Below are 27,980 nucleotides of genomic sequence, written 5' to 3'. Positions count from 1 at the left end.
AGAAGCGGAAGAAAAAAATAGCAGAGTGTTTGAAAGAGCCCATTTTTCTCTTGGCGCTGAATCCCAGCAGGGGATAGTGGGAACTTCCGCAGCCTTTGCCAGGAGGGAGGGACGCCGGCGCACGTGCCGGCTGGGCCAACGGCCCCCCACCAGCGGCTGCCCGCCTCTGCCGGACCCAGGCGCCGCGGCTCGCGGCCGCAGCAGCCCGGGACGCAGGGGAAGGAGCGGGGTACCGGCCCCTGACAGCACAGACGTCAAACGGCGGTGACGGGGGGCGCCCCTTTTCTCCGAGGAGCGGGCGCGGCCGGGGAGAACCCGCGACACCGACCGAGCGCGGCCTCAGCAGTGGCCGCCGCTCCCGCCGTTGCTATGGGGGGTGATGGCGCATGCGCACAAGCCCCCGCCGCCTGGGAGGGCGGTGAGGGGGGGGCGAGGCGCGGGCGAGTTCATTCTTGAGGGGAGGTCGGTGCCTGCCCGAGAGTTCTCTGAGCTGAAAGCCGGAGCGCTCCGCGTATTGCTTCCCCCCTTGCCTCTTGGTGGTGCCCGGCGCGAGGCGGAAGTGAGCGTTGCGCGGCGGCCGGGAAACAGCGCTGCGGGGCAGCTGCGCCTGGCTCGGCCGCGGGCCGGGAGCGTATCGTGCTCGGGCGCCGCGCGCGCGCGCGCTGCCCGCCCCGGCCCCAACGGTCACCGTCGCCCTCCTGCCGCCATGAGGCACCTGCCCTACTTCTGCCGCGGGGAGGTGGTGAAGGGCTTCGGCAGGGGGTCCAAGGAGCTGGGCATCCCCACGGGTGAGCCGCGCTCGGCCCCTCCGGCCTCGCTGCCGCGGTGCCTGCGCCGCGCCCCAGCCCGCCGCCGCAGGCGCCTGACGTGCTTCAGCGGGCGCGACCCCCCTCGGGTCTGGGTGGACTTTGGGAGCCTGTTGTGCAAAGGCCACCTGCAGGGAGGCCCTCTTCAGGGGCACGGCCACCGCCGCGGGAGCCGCGCTCCCCCGCTGAGTAGCAACTGCGGGAGTTTGGCTGCTGGTGGCAAGTTGATGTCTGTTTGCTCGGTGAAACGGAGTGAACTTTCTCGTAAACTCTGGAGACGGCTGGCAGCCTTGCGCAATTATGCTAATGGCATGACTTGCTCTTTCTATAAATAGCCCTGGCTTTTTCAGGATTAGCCTTTTTCTTCTGACAGCTTTTTTTTTTAATTCCTACAGTTTTTTTCTCTCTTTTGTGTTACTTTCCACCATTATAGTTAATGTTTTCTTTGTCTCGTTGTTAGTTAAATCGTCTGGTGATGATCATGATGATATGTGGAATGCTGAAAAGTGATCACTCGCACTGTGTTGTAATTTGGAAGCTTGGAAATACTCATTCTCGTAAACCTGTCATGCTTTGGCTTAGGACAAGAAAGGCATTAGGAGTAGCTGTACAGAAGGAGTTGCAAAGGGAATAATGCAGAGATTAAAAAGCAGAGCAGCTGGAGCTGACCTAAAAAAGAGTATATTTTCCCATTGCCCTTCTCTGTTTCATTTGTCTAAATACAGATGGAAGTATAATTCAAATGAATTTTAGCCTGTTTTAAAGTAACACTGCAGCAAGCCCGCATGTTGTACCATTCCTAGTAGAAAAGAAAACCTCCTAAAACAAATGTTAAGGTACTGGATATGTAACAATATCTGTTAATACAAATTTATTATTTTTCTCTTGATTGCGTATAAATATTTTACTAATATCAGGGAGCGTGGGAGAGAAGTTGTTACTGCTTGCGAGCTATGATAGAAGTAATTCTGTCAAATCAGTTAGAAACCTTGCATGAATAGATCTATGCATGTAAGAAGCTAAAGTAGGACAGTTGATTTGGGAGAAGCTTAGGTTCATTCCCCTCAGTCAGAAAAGAATTTACTTTACTTTAGATGCATAGTTTTCTTAAAAACAAAAGCCACAGAAGTCCCCAAATATAGATACTCTGAAAGGCAACATGTATAAACATTCATGTCAGGTGACTACAATCATAACTTCATTTATTTTTGCATAGTTTAGTAAATAATTATTTTACTAACAAATAATTCTAAGATGATAGTCTGTAGTGCAGAAACTTGATTCTCCCTTCTTTGACAATATTAGAGCTGTGAAAAACATCCTAAGAGTGAAATGCATTCAGACTGGATATTTTATCTCAGTTTATTAATTTTAGCTGTAGAATAGAATGCATATAACCATAAAATAGTATGGGTAGGAGACATGGTAGCTGTGGTATTACCGCAGGGATTACATTCTGTGATGCTGTGTTGTAGTTTACAGTTTGCCAAATGGCACCATATATCATTATGATCAACATCAGTGTTCTGTTTGTAAATAGCATATATGCAGACCTTGGCTTTTAAGTGTTTGAAAATTCTGTGATGCCTTTGACTTACAAATGTGCACCTTCTAAAATTTTTGCAGCTAACTTTTCAGAGCAAGTAGTCGAAAGCTTTCCACCTGATATCTCCACTGGTATATACTACGGATGGGCCTGTGTTGGAAATGGAGATGTGCATAAAATGGTTTTGAGCATAGGATGGAATCCTTTCTATAAGAATATTAAGAAATCAGTGGTAAGAATTATGCTTTGTGTGCTACTTTGATTCTACTAAATGAACCAAATGCTTACTTTGAGGAAGGTGAGCAGAATTTGATCCATAAATGAGATCTAGAAATCCCATTTGCTGTTAGAAATGTATTTGGTATCCATCTCTCATGTTTGTATTCTGAGAAGAAAATATTCTCAGTAGACAGAGAACATGCAGCCATGGATGAGTAAAATGTATTTTCTTCTTCTTCCATCATTAAATACTCCTCAAATAAAAATTTAATTTTACTTCTGAAATGGTTACTTATGGTGCTGCTATCTAGTAAGCTTATGTTTATATAGCTGTATTGAATTTACTGGTTATGAGAACCCTAGAATGACCTGGACCACACTAGTCTTTCATACTCTACAATGTCATCTACATTTAAAATAAGAGGTATTGGGACATCTTAATTTGTAATGCTTTTTCATTACTTCTTATCTGAAATGATGGAATGCATATATGTGGTGCTGTGACTTGATATTCAGAATCAATATCCAAAAGTAAACAATAACAGGATGGAGGATTTAATCCTGAGCTGTGACAGCTGTGTTTTTCTTGCTGTCAGGTTCTGGTGCTTTTCCTGAGTGTTGCAGAACTGTGTTTTAATTGTTGATACTTGGAAACCCTGTTATTTGGGCATGAATCTCTGTCTCTAAGATAGCTGCCTTCACTCCTTTAGAATTTTCTCATTCCATTCCAACATGTTCTAGTTGTAAAAGCTCTCCTTAAACCAGCTATTTCAATCCAAATCGTTACAGTTATTTGGACTCATCAACTTAATGACTGAACAAATTATGTTTTGCTTGTAACTTGCTGCCCTGGAAATCATACCTCTGAGATAAGTGGTGGTCAAGTGTTTCTTCTTGAGAATCACTTTCTTTTCTTTCTTTCTTTTTTTTTTTTTGAGTGTTAGAACACTCTTAAGTGAATAATTTTTCTCAAATTGCATGCAAAGTACAATTCTCTCTGCTAACATAAGCAATTTGCTCTCTTAACATAAACAAAAGACCTAGCCTATTAATCTTGCATAATACATGTTAAACTAAGTGTCTCATTTTTCTTGGTATGCATTGGGGAGAATTTGAATTAGGGATATTAGCTGAACACCCTTGCAACAAGGGAAATAAACTCAAAATTCCTCATAATAAGTGCAACTTTATTTCTCTTCCTTCAGGAAACGCACATAATCCACACTTTCAAAGAAGACTTTTATGGAGAAATGCTTAGTATTGTCATTACAGGATATATTCGACCAGAAAAAAACTTTGATTCTTTAGGTCAGTATTGCAGATGTCCCTTAAACCAGTCTCTTATTTGTTTTATTCTTACATATTAAAGTACTATGTCATCACTGTCTCTCTCCATAATCAGCTGTTTTATCTCTTAACCACTGAAATGGCAGTAAAACATTTTAGTAAGTTAAATCTACTAATGTATGAACTGGTTCAATTAAAAAAAAAAAAAAACAATACCCACACCCACATCTTTGATTCTTCCTTATTCCAGCCTAAAAATTACTTTGATGTAACAGTGCATACTTATTTCAGTCTAAAAATTGTATTGTTGCACCTGAGTATTATTTTTAAAAACATGAGCATGCCATAAAAGCATCAATCTTTTTTTTTTAAATGCAGCTCTGTTATACTTGAAACAGTTTGTGAAATTCTATTGAATTTTATTTTTATTTTTTGCTAAAATATTGTTTGGAACAAGGACAGGATAGTGCTTACAGCTGTGAAAAATGTAACTAACATGTTTAAAAACAAAGCATTTTAATTTCTTTGTTTCAGAACTTACTGTAGGTTTTTTTTTTCAAATTGTACTTTAGAAAGTATATTTCTTAACGTATAAGATGTCAATAGGAATAGTATCCTAAGACTTGAAAAATTGTTGTCCATGTTAATCAAACCTGACATTTTTTTGGTGAAAAATGTAATTATGAATGTAATAATGCTGACCTTCATTTATTTTGCGGAGAATTTTGCCTTTCAAACTTTGTAGTAATTTTTATTCTGATTTTGTGATTGTTTTCTAGTGTTCTGTGGTATGTTTTATATTCCCTTGCTGTGTGTGTTCAGAATTCAGCTTTTAAATATCCCTATTCTTATTTCTCTTTTATAGAGGCACTCATTTCAGCAATTCAGGAAGACATTGAAGAAGCAAAAAGACAACTAGATTTACCAGAACATCTTAAACTCAAAGAAGACAACTTCTTTCATCTGCCAGAAGGCAAAATAGTAAACAACCACTAAGCAAAGCTCTTCCTCATTAATTTTTTTTTCTCATGGAGCTCTTTTCTTTGCACTGCTTTTGTAGCTACTTAATTGTCATATATCTGTTTAGGTGATTGAGGTTGGAACCAAACACTATAAAACCATACAAGATTTAAGTTTGTTTGTGTTAATTGATCATTAAACCAGTCATGCAAAAGGAGTAGAAGGCTGTTTTAGGTCCTTATAGACGAATTGTGAATCCAAAAGTTATCAATTGCTTAGCGATCTTAGCACGTGCAGGAACATGACCAAAGTTAATTGTGACCTCTTCTGCTCCCAAGATGCAGAAAATTAAATACTTAAGTGAAGAATGTCTGTTATTAACATACACATGTTATTCTAAACTCTTTTCTCAGTTTTATGTCATTCTTGCATCTGGATTATAGCTCGTAGCTTAGAAAATTTTAATATTGATTGAGTCAAAAATTTACCTGTGGTGCAGGAAGCCAATGGTTAGGTAACAGTAACAAGAATAATTCACTGTATTTCTTATTTTTGATATACTATACAACCATTGTGGTGGAAGCTGGCATTTTAATTGAAATTATTTATTGTAAGTTTATTTGAAGTGGAGCTAACTGCTGTTACTCATTGACTGAGTTACTTGAATCAGAGATAGACACTTCTGCCTAGTTGATTGCATGTATGACAATGTATGAGCTGCATAGTTTACTTCTGAGGAAGTGTATCACTAAAATTCGGGAAATGAATGACAGGGTGAAAGTTAATGTACTGTAAAGGTTCGGGCTGAAGTGATGCAGAACCAGTATAGCAAGACTTCTGCTCTTTGGGCCCTAAGGCAGAAAAGGTAACCAAAGGCAAAGTTGTATATATCCTTGTCTCCTCTCTGAGATGAGGATAACCTATGGGTTTTTCACCATACTGGCGATGAAATGACTGGCTTCAAGGTTGAAGTTAGAATGTAAGGCACAAAAGAATCCCCTCAACCCTCTGCACCAAGTGCAGGTAAGATCCAAGGTTTAGGCTGACCAATTAGGTTAGTATACAAGTGAAAGTCTTTGGGAATTCTTGGAATAATATATCAACACTGTAGTAGGTATTGAATATTTATCACAAGTAATTGCAGTCTTTCTGTGTGTGCTTTCCAGAATCAGATAAATGGAGGGTGTGTTGTCAAAGTTGATAGTAATTAGGAGGACATCTCTGAAATACATGATGTATGATTCTGAACCTACTTCTTTGCCTCTCCCCGCTCCTCCTTAATTTGTCTATTCCCTACTCAGCGAGGGGAAGCTAGGTAAGCTGCAGTGATTGTTGTGCTCATATTCTCTTGATACTCGCTTGTAATGTGCTTGAAGTGTCTCTTTCTGAAACTCAAACAGTTCTGTGGATATTTCTGAGCTGCAGTTGTAGCTGAGAACTGTTGCATGCAATTTGGGAATGCACAGTCTGTGTACTGCAATTTTATGAATTTCTTCCCAGTCCCATCCCATTCTGACCTGTATTTTTGTTCCAAGGTTTAAGAGAGTTGTGAGAAGGTAGTCTTCCAGTTCTTACCTGTGGCAGGTGCTGTCAGGATGCCAGGCTTCTAGTTCCGCTTCATATTACTTTAACTCTCAGCCAGTATCAAGGGGCTTTATTAGGGAAAAGGTCTTGACTGGATGTGTAGGACTTCAGCAGAAACTTGAGATCATTCAAACAAATCGCTCATCTGTTCTGTTGATGGCAACAATAGCAGGAATGCAGATCTTGGGGGGGGGGGGGGGGGGAGTGATTTTTACATAAGCACTGGTTAGAATAAACAGCATTTTGACCTCTGTAGCTAAGGTTTATAGATTTAACTTTCCAAAGTTGCTGACAGTTTTGTCCTAACAGTTGCCTGGACATTTTCAGCATACCTTTGCCTTCCTAACAGGAGAATATTAGGAAGAAAATTAACTTATCTGCTGTTAAAAATGCTAACAAAAAAAAAAAATTAGTGGGCTTTTACTGTATAATATATTGGAAACTATATTCTAAAAATCTGTACAATAGTTATCTTGCAAGAGTGACAGCTGGATTTTTTCACTTTAAAATGGAGGGATGAAGGGACTTTTTTTCCCCCCCAATACAAAGAGCTGAGCTATTTTTGAGTTTGTAACAATGTCAAAATGTTATTTATGTTTTACTTTTTTGGAGGGACAAGTAATAGAAGCAGTAGTTGGCAAAATATGTTATCAAGAACATATTTAAAGAATAAATCTCTTTATCATGGTATTATAGCTAAACTTTCATAGCCTTTTTTAAGATTGTTTTTTTTTGCCAGTGATTTCATGTGTCTGTTGTGGAAACCATGGTGCCTTAAGCTGGTTGTCTGAGTAACGCTTTTCTGTAACTGCTAATGAACGCTACTATCCGAAATTGATTTGGCTATTGAGCCACTGTGCCAAGGATAGAAAATGGTGGCAAAAGGAAAACCTGAAAAACTGTTAGTTTGCTCACAACTGTCACCTGAAGTGTGAAGTATGGCTACAGTGAACTAATAAACGTCTCTGTATGTTTGTCTTCAAGTTAGAGAAAGTGTAATTAAATTCATTTGGCTGAGTGTACCTATCCATGCATGTTATTTAAGATAAACTGTTGTGTATCAATTATTTAAATTCAGTACATAATTCCTAGCGCAGTATAAACTTTATGAAGGTTTATATTTTTGTATTGTGTACAAATAACTATTTATTTCAATTAATGTTGCTGCACTGTAGCATTAATAAATGAAATGTAACTGAGAAAGTTATTCTACTCATCATAAGTTTTCTGATTGATTGTATGTAGTATGAATCATATTTGCATATTCCTTAGCATATTCTAAAAGATGCACTATGGATTTCTTTCATTACTCTGCTTAAATTTCTTTCAGCTGTAGGAAGGAAGAATTCTGTTCTTCAAGCTGATAAACTTAGTGCCACAGTATTTGAGTCACAGAGATGATAATTGTAGATATTTGCAGTTCTTTACATGCAAGGCAGTACAAACAGCAAGTGAGGCATATAGGGGTTTCATATCTTGCTTCACCTGAATTAGAGGACCACTGAAATGTTGAAGTCTGAGAAATATAAGTATTTCCATAGTTTCAAAATTTTTTTAAAATAAAACATGGGCTTTTTTCTCAGTTTAAATTGCCTGCCTCCTTTTGAAGTCTATTACTACTCTGAAATTAAGTTTGTTGACAATGTGAGAATGTCAGTATAAGAATTTTTTTTTCCAAAATGCATATAGTCAGAAACAGTCTTACTTGAATAACTGTGGCACTAAGCTACCTGAGGTCCTAATAGCCTAAAGAACATATGCTTAGCAGATGTTAAAATGCTGCATGTCTTCATGTATTGAAAAACTTAAGGCCTAATCTGCACAGAAAGATAGTCTGGAATAGTTATGCACACTGGCTTCTTGTATGGCTAGTTAATTTCTGAATTTGGAGCCTTGCTTGGAACAGACATGGAATCTTTATTCAGTTGCTATTCTTCTTACTTTGGGACAGGTTCCCTATGTATGTAATCTAACGTTCTCTAAAACTAAATGAAACACTAAAACTTGAAGCCTGCATAAAAATGTCCTGTTTTTTCTTAAAGACTTATGCTATTCTTATAAAAATTAGAATTGTTATCTTGTTAAAATTGTTACTTAATGTGAATAGATTTTCATAACTCATATAAATTTTGTGAATGTGGAGGCTGTTGAACAGTTTTCCAAATGAATAAAAATTCAGGAAAATGGCTCTAGTAACATGTCTGCTGAAGAGTGGAAGTTGAGATTGCAAAATATCAATAAACTAGACTTCACATCTGACACATTTTTGTTGAGAGGTTGTCCTGAGACAAAGGAGATGAAAGTTCTTTCTTTTAAATAGATATAGACATATATCTGATAACTGTGGGTAAACATAATCACAAAGCTGCAATAGGTGAATTTTGAAAGTTTGCTCCAGAAGAATTCCTAATGCTTTTCATGTTTTGACACACAGCATCTTTTTCCTAGAATCCTGTTTCTAGAGCAGTATGTAGAGATAGTATAAATTCTTTTATATTTTTAAATTTATTTTTTAATTCTTTTTCTGCCTTAGACTTCTTAGCAGTTCTTGGAAATAGTTTGCTCCGTTTCTATTTTGTGAGAATCACCACTTTGTTTTGTAACAGTCAAGCTTATTGCCAGTGTTGCTGTTCAGTAATTCTTGTATTTAAGGAGGCTTATGATAATGACTAGGCTCCTAAGGTGTTTTCCTTTGCCATACCCAGCAAAGTTAATTGTCAGTTGTATGCAAACCTTGGTGAGTATGATTGCCAAAAAAATTAGAACAATTTTTAAAAAGTACTTAGAAGTTGTTAAAACTAGTTAAAATACACCTGCAAACCTCTGCACTCTGGGGACTTTTTGTGCTTTACTCAGGATTTCAGAGAGCTCAATCTTTAGAATTCATAGCCTGAAAGCTACAAATAGATTTGTCTTTACCCATTCTTTCAAAACTTTTTAAAACTGCTTGCTTCTTTGAGAAGTCAGATGGAAGAAGCTGCCTGTTTTCCTTATGTTCTGGTTCAATTGTTAAAACATTCATTTAGGTCATGGTGAAGGTTCATTTGCTGCTGCTGAAGGGAATCAAACCTGTATCTTAAAGCAAACTAATCTATCTGGCTCAGGCCTCTTTGGGGGGGAAAAGTTCCTCTCATACTTTCAGACTTGGCAACTGTTCATATGCAGCTCTCTATATAATACCATTGAAGTTTCATCAGGAAAGAATGTAATATATTGGGGTGTTGTGGATATGTCGTAGGGATTGCTTTGTGTTAGGTACACTGGACTATTTAGTATAGTTTGGTATCTATCAGAGATTGTGTTTCTAACACAACGTCCAGATGGGAGGCATGGATTTAAAAGTTAAAAATCTTGAAGCCCCTGTATTATTTAGGATTTTCTTTAATGCTTGGCACTATAATTTCCAAGCATCCAGATTTTCTACTAGTTTTCTTTCCGGGATTGAAATAAGATGAAAAATATCAAATTGTCTTCAGATTTCTTTTGTAGTAAGTGTGTTCCATTATAGGGCTATAATTTTATTTTCCTCATTTGTTTGTATTTTTCTGAAGGGACTTAAGAAAAACCTAATGAACAGAACACAGTACTTGCCAGTGTGATGGTTAGAATATTTGTATTATCAATTGCTGCAGGGGAGCACTGGATGGATTTATGGCCTGTTTTGTTTTTTAAGTAGCCTGAAACTTTATAAACATGGCTACCAATGGCAGTTATTATATAATTAATTATATAACTTAAGGGAATGATTTTAATTGTTTGGGAATTAATTTTCATTTCTTGTTGATGGCTAAGGATAGCCAAGTGCTCTTTTTTTTTGGTTTTGTTTTGTTTTGTTCTTAGGTTTGCATTTAGTTTGTTTTTCCCACAGTATTAATATTTGTCAGTGAAAGTAGAAGGCAGGATTCAGTGTAATGATAAGATTTCTATGTGGCTTTTTTTTTCCCTAAAGATGAGACACCTAAGTGAGGAAAATAGGTATATTTAGGCATAAGGAACAAAGAAAGAAAATTGGGTAGTGAAGATGATGTTAAGTGACATGAAAGAGGAGAAAACATACAGCAGGATAATTGGATGAGAGTTTTGGATGATGTATGCAGTGAGAAAGGATGGAGTAACATGAGAAAAAAAAAATGAGCAAGAACTATTAAAATAATGAATGTTAGATAAGTGTAGAACCTGAACTCTTCCTGAAAAAGAAAATGTACTTATCTAGATGATGAGTAGCTAATATAAATGAGGAACAATGAAAGAATACTTTCTTTTTTACTGTGCAATTAAATATCTGCAAAATCATACAAAGAAAAAATTAGTACATCTGTTTCCTTGGTTAAGGTCTGAAGAGCTCTTCCTCCTGCTTAAACCTTCTGAAAAGAGACAATGGGGAAAAAAAAATGTAATTGCTGTCAACATTATAACATTATTTCTTTTCCAAGGGAAAAAATTGTTTTGTCATGTTCACAAGTAATAAAACAGTGATTTTGTTTAAATTGGCCTGTGGGCATGTGTTAAGCAACTCCTTTAATATTTCTAAGCAGTAGGAAACAATCAATAAAAGCAGGAACATATGATATGTATGTTGGAAGGAGAGCAGAAGTTACATGAGCTTATGATGTCTAGTACTAATTTTGGATCTTAATATCTCTACATTTGGTTAGTTCATTGCAACTGTGCGTTACCCAGCCAGAATCTTTTGTCATCTGCTGCTTGACTGTAGATGTGATAGATCATGTATTTATCTGTACATTCTTGAAAAGGTAGCATCACTATTAAAATATTTTGTATTGAATTGATGCAGGACTTGAAATGAGTTTTTAAACCTTGATGTGTAATACTAGGCATCTTTGGTATTGCCATATATACATACTAATTATGAAAAAAAATCAGAGTGGAAAAAAACATCTTTTTCATCTTTTTAAAACATCTACTAATCCTTCTGAACCCTTAGTCAGAACATCTGTCTGTTCCTCATCAGGCTGCAATCTGGCTACTCCAAAATTCAGGCTTGAAACCACACATGTGCGTATGAAGTTGTAGAGAAGGTGAAAAATTTATAGTTAACATTGGTCTGCTTGACTGAAAGAAAGATATCTTTCTGCTTCCCCCCCCCAACCCCCCTTGGAATTCAAACGGATATATGTAACCTTGGGAAAGTAGTGATTCATTAAGGCTAATCAGGATTTTTCTATAGGTAGCTTTTTCAGTGGAAAATTTGGTTGCCAACAAAACATTCTTAATGCAAATATATGTATTTCTCTTGAAACACCCATTATTCCTCATGAGAAAACCAAGTGCCTCAAAATTTCCAGTTGGAGTGCTTCTGCAGTAACGTACATAGCTGAGTCTTTCATATTTTCATTCCTCTCTTTGTTTGGAAATTCCAGTCTGAAATCTCAGCCAGAAATTATGTCGTTGTCGTACAACACTGGGTCGCAAATGCCTGATAAACTGTGAAAAGGCAGACTGATTGGGGAGTAGCCTGTAGAAGAAGGAGACTTGGGCCTCAAAGCACCTGGACTGTAACTCCTAGGATGTACCTTCTGTCACTGCCTTTGTGGCAAAACCTCGGAGTAGAGTCATGGAAGAGAAAACTTCTCCCTATTTACTTACACCCCACTGGAAGAACAATAACACTGCAGAACACCAGTAACCTACACTTCCCTTTGAAATCTAATTACTGGATTACATGAGAGGTAAGTAGGTGGGAAAAATGTGTAGGATTTGATTTTACAAGCTCTTTTTGAAAGAGTATTATTAACGAAAATTAATGAGAGATAATTGCCTAGGAGAAAGAAAGATAAATTACAAATAGTTGGAGAAGAATGAAGGACTTGGGGAACTCCATAGAGGAATGAGAATGGCAAAGAAAGAAATGCAGGGTGAAGAAAAGAGAAAACAGAAAGGCCTGGTGAGGAAGAAATGTTTGACAAGCAAGAAGGTGAAAGAAACTTACCAAGTATAACAGGAATTTTAGCCTGATTTAAAAGAAAATGAATTAGAGAATGGGTGGATGAAAGACATCCCACAGCCATTTTGTTTTTTAAATGTATGTGTTTCCTTTGGGACATCTTTCTTGCTATGGCAGGTGGAGGAGAAGCCAGAAGATTGGTAAGAAGAATTGGCTTTGTGGCAACTATGGATTTGTTGCTTTGAATTTCTCTAGCTTTTTTCAGGACAGAGTGTAATAGGTTTAGTCACTAGAAATCTATAAAGTAAAACAGAAAAGCAGTATTTCAAATCCTTTCTGTGCTGTGTTCTGTGTACATTTATTATTGGCTTCCTTGGTTGTGCTCTGTTTTTCGTGAAGTTTCTTCAGAGGTGTGACTGACCTGTGAATGATTCTCAGCCAATAGCTCTTAGACCCGTTAAAAAGTATGTAATTTTTCTTGGTCTCCATGTGCACTCTTAGCAGGGAGTTTTAACTGAAAACACTAAAAGCAATATGGTTCTGTAGGTCATTAGTTTGGGCCTCCTTGACCACTGTTTTGAAACTGCTGCTTTAAAAAAAAAATCATTATCTTATTGCAATTCTCTTCCTCATATCAGGTTGTGCTAATGTCATTCATCAGTTATTTATCGCTCTCCTGAAAAGACCAGTTCACCTTCAAGCCAATTATCTGCCATCTTGTAAAACACGGACCTTTTCACCCTACCAATGCAGCATAAAATCATGCAATTCTCCTGGTGCCTCTTAGAAATTGGCTTCTCATCTGAGAAGTCAATTGAATCCCTACTCCCTGCACAGCTTTTCTGGGAGGAGAGAAAATGAACAGTACTGCTTCTATCCTAATGAGTGTTGTTTTAGGTTTGCCTGTGCAGCTTTAGCACTACAAGAAATATCTCCTGCTTTGTGAACATCTGAGATCCCTGACTGCACATTAAAGGCTCTGAATGCTGGAAAGAAAGTATCAGACTGGAGAGTAGAAAGCCTCAAAAGTGAAAGAAGAATATGTAACCAATAAAAGTTGTTGAAGTGGTATGCCCAAACCAAGATGAAGAACCTCTAAGTTCTTCTCAAACACCAGTTATTTTCAGAGTTGTTAATTTCTTAGATGCACACTCAGAAGCGTAGCTTTATCCCAGTCTGACTTGCACAAATTTGGACAAAATTCTGTTAAGAAGTCATACTTCCAAAATAAAGTCTGCTTTTTTTTTTTTTTTAAATTTAAACCCAGTCAGGCTACCTAAATACACCAAACTTTTCATAAAATAATGATAGTAGTCTGAGAGCCTGTGACAATGCTCGTTATATCCCTCTCTTGCAGTGATTTCAAACTGCTCAAGTGTAGCTTGGATTAAGCCTTTGAAATTTGATTGGGGTGATTTCAGATAGTGTGTGTCAAAGCACATTCTTACAGCCAGGTTATATAAGCCACTAAAAACAATAACAAAGCATATTGTTTATCCGAATAAGTGTGGGAGAGGGGGATGCCACAAATAGTCTTTTTCTCTCAGTATGACCTTTTGAATTGATTTCTCTTTTCATTCCTTTGCTTTGTCTGGAGAGCTTCCCAAGATAAGAACTTTAATTCAAGTGACAGATGTGTCTTTCCAAAGCAACTGGTTATTATACCTCTTTTGATAAACATAGGTCCTTGTTTTGTCTTTTGTAATCTGTCATATGATCTTGAATTCCTCTCTTTTCCTGAAGGCGCAATGATTAAAAGATTAAAGTTTAAAGTAGAAGCAATAGACCTTTCCATAGAACTCCTTTATACTTACATACAGAAGGGTCCCGAGGTCTTTAGGACAAAAAATTCCACTTAGGACTTGAGCCGTAAAAATTAGGTATTCTTACATGGAATTCCTCTGTAAAAGTTAAATCTAATTGATTTAGATTTCTATAAATGATTCTTACTGGAAATCTACAGGAATGCTGAGAGAGTAGGAGACCAAAGCCAGGCTTCTAAGGATCAGGCCACTCTTTTACCTACCTGGCAATACTGCTGACAAATAACAGCACTTTCAAGATGGTTTTCTGCAAAGAATTTATTCTTTCACAGCAAGGGGCCATAAAGAGCAACCTCATCTGTAGTATGATAAATTACATTTCTGTAATGATAAAAAAAAAATGCACTGTTGTGTTCCTTTAGGTTACTTTACCAAATAAGTGCTAATTATTCCCTTAGCCATAGTCTGAACATCCTGAGACATTTACAACAGAAACGCAAAAGTTGCCTGAGTAATGCTTTGCGTTTGTATCAGTTGCCTGAGTAATGCTCTGTGTTTGTATCAGTTCCCTGAATCCTGAGAAGGTAGTTACAAATACAAAAGGAGTCTTTTTTTTTTCTTTTTTTTCTGAGCATACATATAGACCATATTTTCCTCTGCAGTAAACAGGAAAAATTGTATGTGATGGAAGGGTATTTAAGCTTTACAACCACTGGAATTAAGATTCATCAGAGGTTGATAATGTATAAAATACTTCAGATATTTTTCATACAAACTATGAATACAGTAGAATTTTATCTGGAATAGAGTCACAATCACAAATCTTCAACATCATGTCATAAATACATAATTTCACTGGGAAATACGCTGCAAGTTTATGAGGTGAAACGTGTCAGCTTTGAGGGGCACATACGTGCCAGATCATATCAGGAAAGAAAGTCTGGGTAAAATCAGCAAAATCACCTATTGTGTTAAGAATTGCTGTACAACTATAATCACAAAGTAGCAAACAGTAAAGTGGCACCCTATGCCAGTGACATTCACTGTGCAGGCAAATACACCCATCTTGTTTATACCTGCACATTTTTAGTAGTGATTGGCAAGGTTCTCAATAAGTGTGTGTGTGTGCTGTTTGAAGGAGTGTTTGTAATAGTTATAATGCACACACAAACATAATGGGAAAGGATTTAGTCTCCACACAGATGCACAGAAACGTAATCTCCTAACCAGCCTACATCTGGAGTGCTACTTAAAAGCCTAGCAAGGATTTATGTAAAGCTTTAGGAAGAAAGATATGTTTTTAGGAACCATTTTGCTCTCACAATATGCATTAGCTAAAATCTTGAGCTCAGCATGCTAAAGAATAACTAAACATACTTAACTAAATTGATGTAATTTAATAAGTAAGGCAACAGAGCAGAAAATCCATAAATTAGTAAAGAGTTATCTAAATGAATAACTTTCATCATCATATTCAAGCTCATCTTCCTCATCCTCCTCCAAAAGTCCATATTTAAATTTACGATAGATTGTCCCATCCTGGCCCATATATACAATATCATCATCATCATCATCATCTTCATCTTCATTATCTCGATCTCTGTACTCAATCACTTGATCTTCCTGATAGCTTGTACTCTCATGGGAGTTGCTCATGTAGGAAGAAAAGGCTTTGGCGTGATTTGTCAGCTTCTCATACCCCCTTTTATTGACAGCCTGGGTTTTGGCTCTTGATTTTCTCCAGATAAATACAATAGCTCCAATGACAAGGAGAAGCAAAATGCAGGTAATAACAAAGAGAGTGGTTTTGCTTTTGCGCTCAGGTGGTAGGGTGATCTGTAAGACACAGTCATCTGACAAAGCAAAAAAAAAAAAAAAAGATTATATGAGGTCAGGTAGGGGTCTTTGTTTTAAATGACCCAGCAGAACATTTAGGTCTGTTTACACCTTTAAAATTTTTGGACTAAATACCTTATTCTTCTAGTACAACAGTTGTGCTCTTGTGGCTGTGATGGTGTAAAGATATAAGCAAGGAGAGGGTTGTTGGCCTAGCTAAGTTTCTTCATTAGATTAGGAACAAACATCAAGCAGAAAAGCTAACAAGCACACAAACACAACCTACTTGCTAAGTTTAGTCAAGAAACATAACATCCCCAGAAATATTTATATTTTTAACTCTCTGACTTCTAGAAAGTTTGGAAGACAGGTTGTATGCCCTGAGCCTGTCTGTTTTTCCCAGTTGTATCAGTTTGGTGTAATAAAAACATTTCTTCTCTCTGCAAATCTTCCCTTGCTTAATATGCTGTAGCTACTTTGAAATCAAAGGAGTGGTTTTGACATGATGAGCTTAAAGTGTGTGATTCAGATTGCTATCCATTGAAACAAGCATTTCCTAAGCATGAGGCAGCAATGTGCCCTTGTGGCCAAGAAGGCCAATGGTATCCTGGGGTGCATCAGGAAGAGTGTTGCCAGCAGGTCGAGGGAGGTGATCCTGCCCCTCTACTCAGCCCTGGTGAGGCCACATCTGGAGTACCGCGTCCAGTTCTGGGCTCCCCAGCACAAGAGGGATGTGGCACTACTGGAGCAAGTCCAGTGAAGGGCCACAAAGATGATTAGGGGACTGGAGCATCTCTCTTATGAGGAAAGGCTGAGAGAGCTGGGCCTGTTCAGCCTGGAGAAGAGAAGGCTGAGAGGAGATCTTATCAAYGTGTACAAGTATCTGAAGGGAGGGTGTCGAGAGGATGGGACCAGACTCTTTTCAGTGGTGCCGAGCGACAGGACGCGAGGCAACGGGCACAAACTGAAACACAGACACTTCCATCTGAAGCTGAGGAGAAACTTTTTCACTGTGAGGGTGACAGAGCACTGGAACAGGTTGCCCCGAGAGGTGGTGGAGTCTCCTTCTCTGGAGATATTCAAAACGCGCCTGGATGCRATCCTGTGCAATGTGCTCTAGGTGACCCKGCTTGAGCAGGGGGGTTGGACTAGATGATCTCCAGAGGTCCCTTCCAACCTCAGCGATTCTGTGATTCTGTGATTCTGTGATTCTAGTCAACTGGGTTATGAAATGCAAGACCATTTAAAACAAGAGTTGTGACAGTGAGAAGGGTGCAATATCTGTTGAAATTGCTGTTATTTGTATAAAACCCTTCCTACTCTGGTGATGGAGCAGTAGAAATACACTGTGTGTATGCAGCTCAGCAGCACATTTTTGTTATTTTCTGCTTTTCCTTTTTAAATGTCAGCCCAGTGAATCATAAGGCCCTTAAACACCGGTACCGCTCATCAACACGGTCCTACCTTGTGTTTCACTGCAGTCACAGCACTCTCGGCTGTCTGCCAGGTCAGAGTCACCGCAGCAGGGCAGGCAGCGACCTTCTTCGAGGTAGAGCTGCATACTGGCTGGACACACTGTGCAGTTGAGAGGCCCAGGTCCCTTACATTCGATGCATGTGCTGTCACATTTCTCACATTTGAGCTGGTCCTCCTTGAGACACAGAACACAAGCAATGCACCTCTCATTTCCATTCCTTTGGACCTGGCTGTTCACCCTGCCACTCTCTGGGTCCTCTTGTCTGGACACCATGCATGTCTATGGCAAAATTCACTGGGGAGGGGGAAAATTAAAATTTGGTTCATAGTGCCTAGGTTCTCAGTGATCTGCTGGTAAGGAGAGTGAAAAAGCGATGTAGAAGAATCTTAGTTTGCAATCCAACCTAGCTAGATAGCTAGCTAAAATTCATTCAGACTGTCAGCTCTTTGGCCAGAAGTTGTGTTTTTGTTTTACTAGACCCCTGTTAGCCAGTCTATGGCTCTTTGGCACTAATGATCGTAATGACAGTAAAGTAGCCTTAAAGAAGCAAATGAGGTGGGATAAGCAAGGCGGGGGGGGGGGGAAGAAAAAAAAAGAAGATGAGAGAATGAATTCCATTTCCAACTTGGGAAGGAGGAGAAATAAAGAAAAAAGCAGGTTGGAAATTTTCTAGCAAAACAGACTTTTCTTAGATCGTGTTGGTTTTGTTTCACAGAAAGCACTTAGATTCAGGTACTCTTCTCAAATTCCAGGTAGATTTCTGGGAGCACCTATGTACAAAGACTATTGGAGTTCATTGCTGTCACACATACCTCATAGACTGCTCTGAGGTCAGGTAATTCAGGGCTTCCAGTGTCTGCAGTTCCTGGGTGGCCTACTGGGCAAAAGTTCCTTATTTTTTTGCTGTGGGACCAGGACCTCAGATACAGTGCAATAACCTTACATCAAACTGGACAGATCTCTCAGAGCTGGTAGGCTTCTTGCCCTGAATCTGAGAGCATGGAAGAGAGGGGGAGGCCATACTGGGAGGTCCAATTTCTCAAAGCTCCTGCAAAGAACTGTGGACCAACATGGTCCCCGGCTCTTAGGCTGCCTTCTCAGGTTCACAGTTATGGAGCAGTCCTGCTACAGAGATCCTCCAGGCCGGGTACCCAGGGTACCGAGGGTACCCAGCATCTCAGGCCAACTGTCTTGCCATGCCTCTATATTCTTGAACAAACAGCTCTGGAAGGCAGTTGGAAATCTGGAAGCTGGGGTGTCCAGACTTGTGGCACAGACCCAAACCTGATTGTGGTCCTACTTTAGAGACATGTAGCTCTGTTAACTTCAGCCCGTCTCTTCACTAGAGGTTTCTGCCAGCAGAACTCAGTCAGAAATGTGATGTGATTTCTTACAAAACAAAGTAGCAGAAATCCCTGGGGAAATCTCAGTTATAACAGAAGAAAAAATACTCTATTACTGATATAGCTGAATTTGTTCACATGGTTTTGGTATGGCCCTCGGCATCATTGTGTCTTTATATATACTGATAGAGAAATCCTCCTACAGTAGAGAGCCCCAGAAAGAGAAACAATGCTTTTTCCGCCAAGAGAATAACAAAAGTAGGAATATTTAAAGATAAGCTTGAAAACTCAGAAAGGAGCATTCTGTGTTCTTCCTCTTGTGTTCAGAGGTTAAAGTTCAGGATATAAATCACAGGAGAAAATGCTTACAAATAGGTACCTCTTGTATTGGTGACTCCTGGACTCTGTATTCGCTTACAAGACAGTCTGAGTTGCACATTCCACCTAATAAAGTGTAGCTCCATACGCAAGAAGTGCAGCTGAACGCTCCTTTCCCTAGAAAGGCAAACAAAACAATATTAGAACAGAAAAAATTGTCCTCTAACTTCCTTTCAGAAATACACTGATCACCTCCACCAAAGAAGAAGGACGTTTGTCATCATTGAGACTCAAGAATGAACTGTCTAGCATGAGGAGGTCAGTATTAAAAAGAGCTTGGGCCTTGTCTTGAAATTTTACTTGCCCACAAAGTGTTTTTCTTAGGTGTTTTGAAATTCATGAAAAGCTGATTATGAACTACAAGGAGTGTGTTGGACTTCTGTTTTTTATTTTTCTTAGCGTTGCAACTGGTTTGCCACCTGGCTTGGCCAGTTGTGCTTGTGTCTGCATGGGAACTTTCAGAGGCATTCAGGAGAATCAGTTAAATCAGTGAACTAAATCAAAATTGTGGGAAACCTTGGCCAAATTCTCTCATATGCAAAGTCAATAAGGCCTGTTAGCTAACCCTTTTCTAACCGCAATAAATTAACATATATTTATGTTTTTAATAAAAGTATAAATTCTTCAGTTGCATAGGAAAAAATTGTGTTTCACTAGGTGCAAACAGAACATCATATGTGCTTTGTGTGTGTGAGAGCATTTTTGAAGACATGCTGCATGCAGTTCTTCTGCAGAACATTGAAGTGAACATTTTGTCTTTCTTAATGTTAAAATGCATGTGTCCAATTTCCTGCCACTTGGCATCTTCTGCCACAGTCTGAAAAGAAGACACTAACATTAGCAGTAGTTAAACAGGTGAAGTTAGCAATGTTTTATGATCCAGTGAATTCACTATGTGATTTTTCTGAGCATTGCAGGGTTTGCCTCCCTGGTCACATGAAACATGAGACACTGCACCACTTCTTGGCTCCTACATCAACAATGAAGATTCATTTCAGAGAACCTACTGATTTTCTGTTTAGAAAGACTGGCTCATATTTCATTGTACTGTCCCTGTATTTAAGATAGAAAATCTGTCCCGTAGTATTAATCCCAAATAAGATAAAAATCAATCATAGGAAGCAGTCTGGAAATTCAAATGGCAATATCTTTTTGTCCCAAATCCAAGCCAAAATATTGCTGTCATTTATTATGATGTGCTTTTATAGTTACGTTTTAACAGTTCTTGAAGGTTTTATAACTTTAGGAGTTATTTCCACAATTTTAAATATTGTTATGTTTGCAATTAGCCATCTGCACTATCCAATATATCCACTGTCCTAAAGAGTAATTTTAGGTTTTAATACAGTATAGTCTGAGCTGCAGAGTGGCATCTGCTAGCTATCATCTGATGCCATTCAGATAGAATAAGACACTATATGGGTCTAAGGGGAATAATGCGGCCCAATTCAGAATTGGATGCAGTACAATTTATGGAAAAAAGACATGGAATACATAAATGTGTCACGGAACAAAACAGATGGTCTCTCAAAGTTAACTTTGAAAAATACTTAACTATATTCAAAGCAGCAGACACCACAATTTTTTTTTCACCCTAGAGATGCTTTGTGGCCTTTTTGTTATTTTCAGTGTTGGTAACTGTTGATTTTCTACTCTTTCCTTTAGAGACTGTAAAGATGTGTGGTCGGATTTAGATTCTTTGGCTTTCACAGAGAGGCCCGTGTAGTAGGATAGCTCAAGGAGTGAGATATTTTTCAGTGTTTGTGAGACAAACAGAATGCAGTCCTGTTAGCATCAGAGCCCTGGTTTTAAAGTTGCTGAGCATCTCTGTTAGAAGCCCGGTTGACTTAAACGAACTTAATTACGTGGTGAGCCTGTTTGCCTTCACTGGCTTTGTACTGGCAATCGCTCCCAGCCCTCCTCTCCTGCAGGTGCTCCTGCACTCTGTGACTGGAAGCAGCTCGGTAGGAATTGATATTCTTGTTTATTCTTGGTGATTCGATACTCTATAAATAAGGTGGCAGCCCAGATCAGCCAGCTGAGCGAGTAAGCCAGGGCCTGGGAGAGTCTGGCAGCCTGCCAGGAGGGCTGTGCCACCCACTTCAACTCCTTAGATCAAAAGCAGTTTAGTAGGGCCATATAAGCTACTACTGCACTTCCTTGTGAAGTGTTTCCAAATACTGGAGCAGAGATAGAACAAAAAAAAGACATGACTTGTGTTTTGATATTCTTTTTCTGTCAAAGCAGAGTGTACGCTTTTACCTTTGCATGTTCGGCAGGAAGGGTGGCATCTTTCGCACATGTTGTTGTCCTTGTTTTCGTAGTAATATTCAGGGCAAGAGCTAACACATTCATTCTTGGAGCGCAACAGGTAAAAATACGTATCACAGAAAAGGCAGTGTGTAGGCTGAGGTCCCATACACTCCTTACAGCTCTTGTGGCACCTCTCACATGATCCAGTGGAGTTTTGTGTAAAGTATCTGAAACAGATCAGATAGCGTTGGCTTTGCAAATGCCTAATAATAACAGGAAAGGCCAAAACATCCTCCCTCCTGAGCTTTTACTGTGGTTACATCAATATACTTTTTGCGTCTCAGTGGAAGTGGAATGCATTTGTTTAGACTGCATTTGCCTGTGGGAATACAGCTATAAAGCAAGACTATCTAAAACAGAGGATGAATTCAGGTACAAAGTAAGCAAATAAACAGACACGACTCAGAAATCCTAAACTCTGTTTTTGGCTCTACCACAAACATCCTGTGAGCTGTTGGGCAAGCATTTAATTCCTCACTACTTCTGATGCCCAGCTTTCAGATGGGAACTCAGTAACTCCATATTTCCTTATAGCCCACAAACAGGCCTAGCCAAAGGACACCAAGACAGAAACAGTTTGTTCAACTAAATTGTGCAGTCAGAGGAAAAGGGGAATAGCTGCAGAGTGGTTATATTGTGATATAGTCATTGCAGGCTCATATTAGTGAACTTGCTGCCTAGAATTTTGAGTCCTCAGTTAAATAATGTTTTAATGATTGATTTTATTACGATGCATTATAAACTTTCACTCAATGTGAAACAAAAGTGACCACATCCAAACTTCAGGTTAGGCAGAGCATGCAAAGGTGCTTGAAGCAAATTACACTGCTTCCTGTGCTCAAGCTGACTAATTAAGGGATAACTTAGTTTATTTACTCTGTTTCACACTGTTCTGTATAAACATAATCTTAAAGTGTCCTTGGAGCTTTTAAGAATGGCCACATCACATCAAGTTGGTTTCAGCCTGGGCACCAGCTCCATCTCTCCAGTTCTGCACTGGAAAGAGAGGTTTCACACCACCTCTGTGTACTAGGACAACATGAAAAATTTTCATCCTAAGGTAGGACTGAGGGCAGAATGATCTGATTGCTCAAAGCTCTCTCTGTGATGTAGCTCTTAGTTAAAGATCTTGGACCTTACCCAGCTGGACACTGGTTTACACATCCTTTTCCTTTCCTGTACCAGCCCGGTTTGCAGGAGAGGCACTGTGAGCTGTGTTTTCCAAAGCAAGTGTCACAGGTGCTGTGGCATGGGGAACATTGTCCCTCATCACTGTCAGCATAATATCCATGTGGGCATGTTTCAACACAGGTGGTATCTGCACAGAGAACAATGCAGAATAACAGATCATATTCAGTATTTGCTGCTATAAAGATCTCATATAGCTCTGCTGGCGCAAACTCTAACAGGGGATGCTGTTAGAGTTTGTAACAAAGCCAGTAAAAGGAACATTGGGACATCGTAATTATTATTTTGTTTCTTCCAAGTCTTGTCACTTCATAAGCCTTCACTTCTGAGTCTTATGTACGTTAGCAGACTCCTCAGAAAAAATCATTTTTAATCTTTAGAAAATATAAATGCTGTGCATAGTAAATAATAATGAGCAACAGCTGTGATTTCTTCCAGAATATACAAAGAGAGAAATAATAATCAGGAAACTTTATCTCTGTCTGCATTACCATTTTCCCTAGGTTTCACTCTGATTCTAAGTGCATTCTTTCAGGCTCATTGCATTCTGTGTATTTGGCAAATCCAATGGTAAGAAGTTTTAGATTTAATGATGTTTGTTCATTGGTCTTTGTCCCTGTGTATGGCTGCTGCTTTGTGTTACGGGAATTATACACCTCTAATGCTGCTAAATGCACCAGGTACGTCACGTTGTTCACCTGAGATTTCAGAGGGTCATTAACTGCATAGAAATCTAGAATGAAAAGCTAGGACTGAATCAACTAACTGCAAGTGCAGGAAGCTAAGAGAATAGTGTTTACTACTAATAGCTTGCACTCATTATCTAGCTTGTCCTTATTGTTTTACTGCTCAGATTACAAATGGGCAAAGAAAGATACTTTTCCTTATTTCCAATTTTTTTGCATTTTTTTTCTCCACTCCGGATTGTTTATTTACATACTTCCTTCTACTTCACCAATTGTAATAGTAAGCTGGGTGTGCTAGTAATAATGTCAAGTCTGAATCGAGTCCTCAAAAATTTAAGAATTCAAAATCTGCATCAGAATTAGATGCAGACAGCTCAGTCAGTGTTTTAATTCAAATTTACTTTAGATTTTTCCTGAATTACAGATCATTTAAATCAGTTTTTTTCTAAATGAAATTTTTAATTTTTGTTTGCTTTTTTTAAAACACGCAAAGAAGTAAAATTTAAGTCCTGGGATTTTATAGTTTTTACCAACTTATTTCTAAGACAATAGACTCTTTTGCTCCAAAAAAGAAGAAAAAAATAGGGTTTTTTTTTTGCGTCTCAACCATCCACTAGCAATTGACCTAATGATCCGGAAACAATTTTTTAACTTCTCTGCTTAAGTATGTCTTTGTTCATCAAATCTCCGAAGGGATTAAATGAGCTAACATGTAAATGTGAACTCTGTGCTTACAAAACATGAGCTAAGGACATCCCTTTTGTCTTTTTCAAGTTACTTGTAGGAAACAAAAGTGTCAGTAAATAGGGAGTAAATGAAACAAATACTAGTTCTGTTTAGCCATGGACTTTGTTGCTACTTAGATGGTCTACTTTCGGCCTCAAAGGCCCAGCATGACTGTTTTGTCCACTCCTCAAAAAATATCCCAAGTATCCCTGAAGAAGTAATTATCTCTGCACCCACTTACTTGTCAGGTCAACCTTGCAATATTTAGGTTGAAATGGTCATAGATGTTTCATGAATAGGACAGAAACTTGCCTATTTATTTCATGCTCTCCTATTCTTCAATGCAAAATAAAATCTAGATGCAGGATCAAAGTACTCACTGAGAAGATGCTGATTATTTGCACAGCTAAGACACTGGTGTTCAGTGGGTCCTGAGCAGTGAAAACATTTCTTATGACAAGGCTTGCAGGTTTGAGTTTGCTCATCACGGTACTCAGTGCGAGAGCAGTATCCAGATAAACATTGTCCATTGTGGTTCAGCGTCAGGCCATTTCTGCAAGTAAGGCAGGCAGTGGAAGAAGAACAAGTCTGGCATGTCCTATTACATGCTGAAAAGGACAAACAGCAGATATGTCACCATTTCTTTTTTCATTTCAAATTATTATTTCAGCTTTAATTTTACAAGGAACCACCATGACCTCAGGATGAGAGGTTGAGTGAAATGAGCAATAGCTCTGCTTTTGCATAATCAAACAGATTAATATTTTCAATGTTATGCAGCCTGCTCCTTCAGTTGCTTTGTGCACTGGCACTGCTTTTGCTGAGCAGCGGTTTCAACATACTATCCACCACTAGCAATACTCAGCTCTTTACCAGAGTGGCTGCATGTAATTTCAAACACCTCTAGCTTTGTTAGCTCCCTCTCAGCTTTCTCTGATTTTTGCTGTTCTAAAGGATGTCTTATCATGCCTTTGTGATTTTCTCTGTTTTCAGGACACTCATAGCTACCTTAGCAACCCACAAACCCTTTAGGAATAATATCCAACTGGTTCTACTTGCATCTCAATACTCTTCTGGAGAAAACAAGGCTGCCAACCTTGGCAATCTTCAGTTTCCTGTTCATAGTAAGTCCCTTTGGGGCATTCTTCAAAACACTCCCCATAGTATAGGACGAAGGAGCTGATGGCGCACTCATTACAGTCATCTGAGTCGGGTCCATCACAATCCTTGCAGTCTCTGTGGCAGGGGAAGCACTGCTTGTCTTCGGCATAGAAGTGAGAGGGGCAATCCTCCACACACCTCCCATCGTGCAGGAAGAACTCATCCATGCACACTGCAGAGAACCAGACACAACGGGTAAGCCACAGGGCAGCTAATTCTGACTTTGGTAAGTGAGGGAGTGAAGAAATCCTGGGAAACCATAAATCCTGCAGTGCTTGTTTGTTTTAATAGGAGATAAGTGGACAACTTGAGAATGTATTGCTTTTTCCTTTGACTCTTTCCCTTCCAGTCTGCCCATAACAGCCCAAACCTCATGCAATATCTTCTGTGCTACATTGAGGGACTGAGAAACCAAGTTGGCCACTCAGCTTTGCTTATATTAACCAAATCACACTGCCACTAAATAGAGAAAGGCATCTGATGAGATGCTATATCTGGATTATGAACTTCCTGCAAAATTAGGGATGTCCATATTGGAAGATTTTTTTGGTTTAATATTAAAATATCAGTCTGACTGGGATATTTGCACCTGGATGTTTGACTTTGCAGGGAGCTGCCATGATGTTAGGATTAGTACGCTGAGTAGCATCCGAGAAGATGAGCAAGAGATAGACAGGTTATTCTTGGAGACCATACAGCTCCAGGAGTCCCAACCCCCCACAGCAGTGGAGTTGCTGGAGGGCTCTGTGCCGTGTGAAGCAGTACATCATAACACTGTAGAAGAAGGCTGGAAACTGGTCACTGCTCGTGGGAGGAGAAAGGCTCCTACTCCTCCCGAAGACTTGAAGCTGAAGAACAGATTTAGTCCCTCCAGGATGAGGAGGAGCTCGGCATGGCTTCAAGGGAAGCAACTGGGCTGACAGACCCTGTGCCAAGTGGGAACACCTGCAAGAAGCGGCGGGTGATTGTTGTGGGGGACTCCCTGCTGCAGGGAACAGAGGCACCTATCTGCCAACCTGACCTCATGTCTAGAGAGGTTTGTTGCCTGCCAGGGGCTCGAATATGAGATGTCATACAAAGACTGCCAAGGCTTGTCCATGCTTTGGACTATTACTCTCTGCTGCTTTTCCATTTGGGCACTAATGATACCAAGGGCAAATTGGAAACCATCAAACAGGATTTCAGAGCTCTGGGGATGGTGGTCAAAGGTCTGGGAGCCCAGGTCATTTTCTACTCAATCCTGCCAGTGAGGGGGAAGGATGGGAGGAGGAGCAGATGGATTTTCTAAGTTAACAACTGGCTGTGCTGCTGGTGTTGGTGACAGGGCTTTGGTTTCTATGACCATGGGACTCCGTTTGAAGATGGACAACTGATGGGGAGAGACGGGATCCACCTCACTAAGCTGGGCACACATGTCTTTGCCAACAGGTTGGCCAACCTGCTAAGGAGGGCTTTAAACTAGGAAAGATGGGGAAAGGGGAGAATTATAGTGACAGGGTAGTCAGCAAAACATGGCTCAAATCAGGACACCTCCAGCAGGTGCATGCAGCCAGGGAAGTGTGCACGGGACACGACTATGGAGCATCCTCTTGCACCCCTCCTGGGAAACCTGCATGCTCAGTCACCTCTCTGAAATGCCTGTACACCAATGTATGCAGCATGGGGAATAAACAGGAAGAACTAGAGATGTGTGTGCGGTCGCAGGGCCATGATCTCATTGCAATTACAGAGACATGGTGGGATAGCTCGCATGACTGGAGTGCTGTCATGGATGGCTACGTGCTTTTTAGGAAAGACAGGCCAGGAAAGCGAGGTGGTGGAGTTGCTCTTTATGTGAGAGAGCAACTGGAATGTATTGAGCTGTGCCTAGGGGTGGATGAAAAGTGAGTTGAGAGCTTATGGGTAAGGCTTAAAGGGCAGGCTAGCATGGGTGACACTGTTGTGGGTGTTTACTACAGGCCACCTGATCAGGAAGAGGAAGTCAACGAGGCCTTATACAGACAACAAACAAAGAAGGACTGGTGGAAGATGTGAAGGTCGGGGGCAGCCTTGGCTGCAGTGACCATGAGATGGTGGAGTTCAAGATCCTGCGAGGAGGAGGCAGGGCAATAAGTAGGATCGTGACCCTGGAGTTCAGGACAGCAAACTTCAGCCTCTTCAGGGACCTGCTTGGAGGAATCCCATGGGTGAGGGCCCTAGGAGGAAGGGGGGTTCAAGAGAGCTGGTTAATATTCAAACATCACTTCCTCCAGGCTCAAGAGCGGTGCATCCCTATGAGTARGAAGTCAAGCAAAGGAGGTAGGAGACCTGCATGGATGAGCAAGGAGCTCCTGGCAAAACTCAGCCAGAAGAAGGAAGTATACAGCAAGCGGAAAGGGGGTCAGGCCACTTGGGAGGAATACAAGAACGTTGTCAGAGTATGCAGGGATGCGACGAGGAAGGCTAAGGCCCATTTGGAATTAAATCTGGTGAGAGATGTCAAGGACAACAAGAAGGGCTTCTTCAAATACATCAGTAGCAAGAGGAAGACTAGGGAAAATGTGGGCCCTCTGCTGAATGGGGTGGGTGCCCTGGTGACGAAGGATGCAGAGAAGGCAGAGTTACTGAATGCCTTCTTTGCTTCAGTCTTTACTGGTCAGGCCAGCCCGCGGGAACCCCAGACCCTGGAGACAAGAGAGAAAGTCTGGAGAAAGGAAGACTTTCCCTTGGTGGAGGAGGAGTGGGTTAGAGATCATTTAAGCAAACTTGACACCCACAAATCCATGGGCCCCGATGGGATGCACCCAGGAGTGCTGAGGGAGC

The 27,980-nt window shown here is 40.0% G+C and overlaps 2 protein-coding genes across 2 annotated transcripts in view; one reads left to right on the top strand and one right to left on the bottom strand.

Annotated features, from left to right (window-relative positions):
• The first annotated feature begins 361 nt into the window (after positions 1-361).
• Positions 362-8,594, top strand: RFK (riboflavin kinase). Its single transcript, XM_026064357.1, has 4 exons — positions 362-788; positions 2,433-2,584; positions 3,777-3,879; positions 4,724-8,594. The coding sequence occupies exons 1-4, from the start codon at positions 380-382 to the stop codon at positions 4,852-4,854; spliced, it is 795 nt and encodes a 264-aa protein (XP_025920142.1). The 5' UTR covers positions 362-379; the 3' UTR covers positions 4,855-8,594.
• A 6,919-nt stretch (positions 8,595-15,513) lies between these two features.
• The window catches only part of PCSK5 (proprotein convertase subtilisin/kexin type 5), a 400,552-nt gene continuing 388,085 nt past the window's right edge, over positions 15,514-27,980 (bottom strand). The window contains exons 32-38 of the mRNA XM_026064358.1: positions 25,114-25,350; positions 24,398-24,625; positions 22,558-22,735; positions 21,367-21,584; positions 19,106-19,221; positions 17,371-17,557; positions 15,514-15,923 (exon numbers count right to left, since the gene is read on the bottom strand). Of these exons, the coding sequence (XP_025920143.1) occupies positions 15,514-15,923; positions 17,371-17,557; positions 19,106-19,221; positions 21,367-21,584; positions 22,558-22,735; positions 24,398-24,625; positions 25,114-25,350 (1,574 nt within the window). The remainder of the gene's footprint in view (positions 15,924-17,370; positions 17,558-19,105; positions 19,222-21,366; positions 21,585-22,557; positions 22,736-24,397; positions 24,626-25,113; positions 25,351-27,980) is intronic.

Source organism: Apteryx rowi, unplaced genomic scaffold (genome assembly GCF_003343035.1).
Source record: "Apteryx rowi isolate R43461 unplaced genomic scaffold, aptRow1 scaffold_214, whole genome shotgun sequence".
Lineage (NCBI taxonomy): Eukaryota > Metazoa > Chordata > Aves > Apterygiformes > Apterygidae > Apteryx > Apteryx rowi.
Note: the sequence above shows the minus strand (reverse complement) of the source record. Positions and strands in the feature narration are given on the sequence as shown.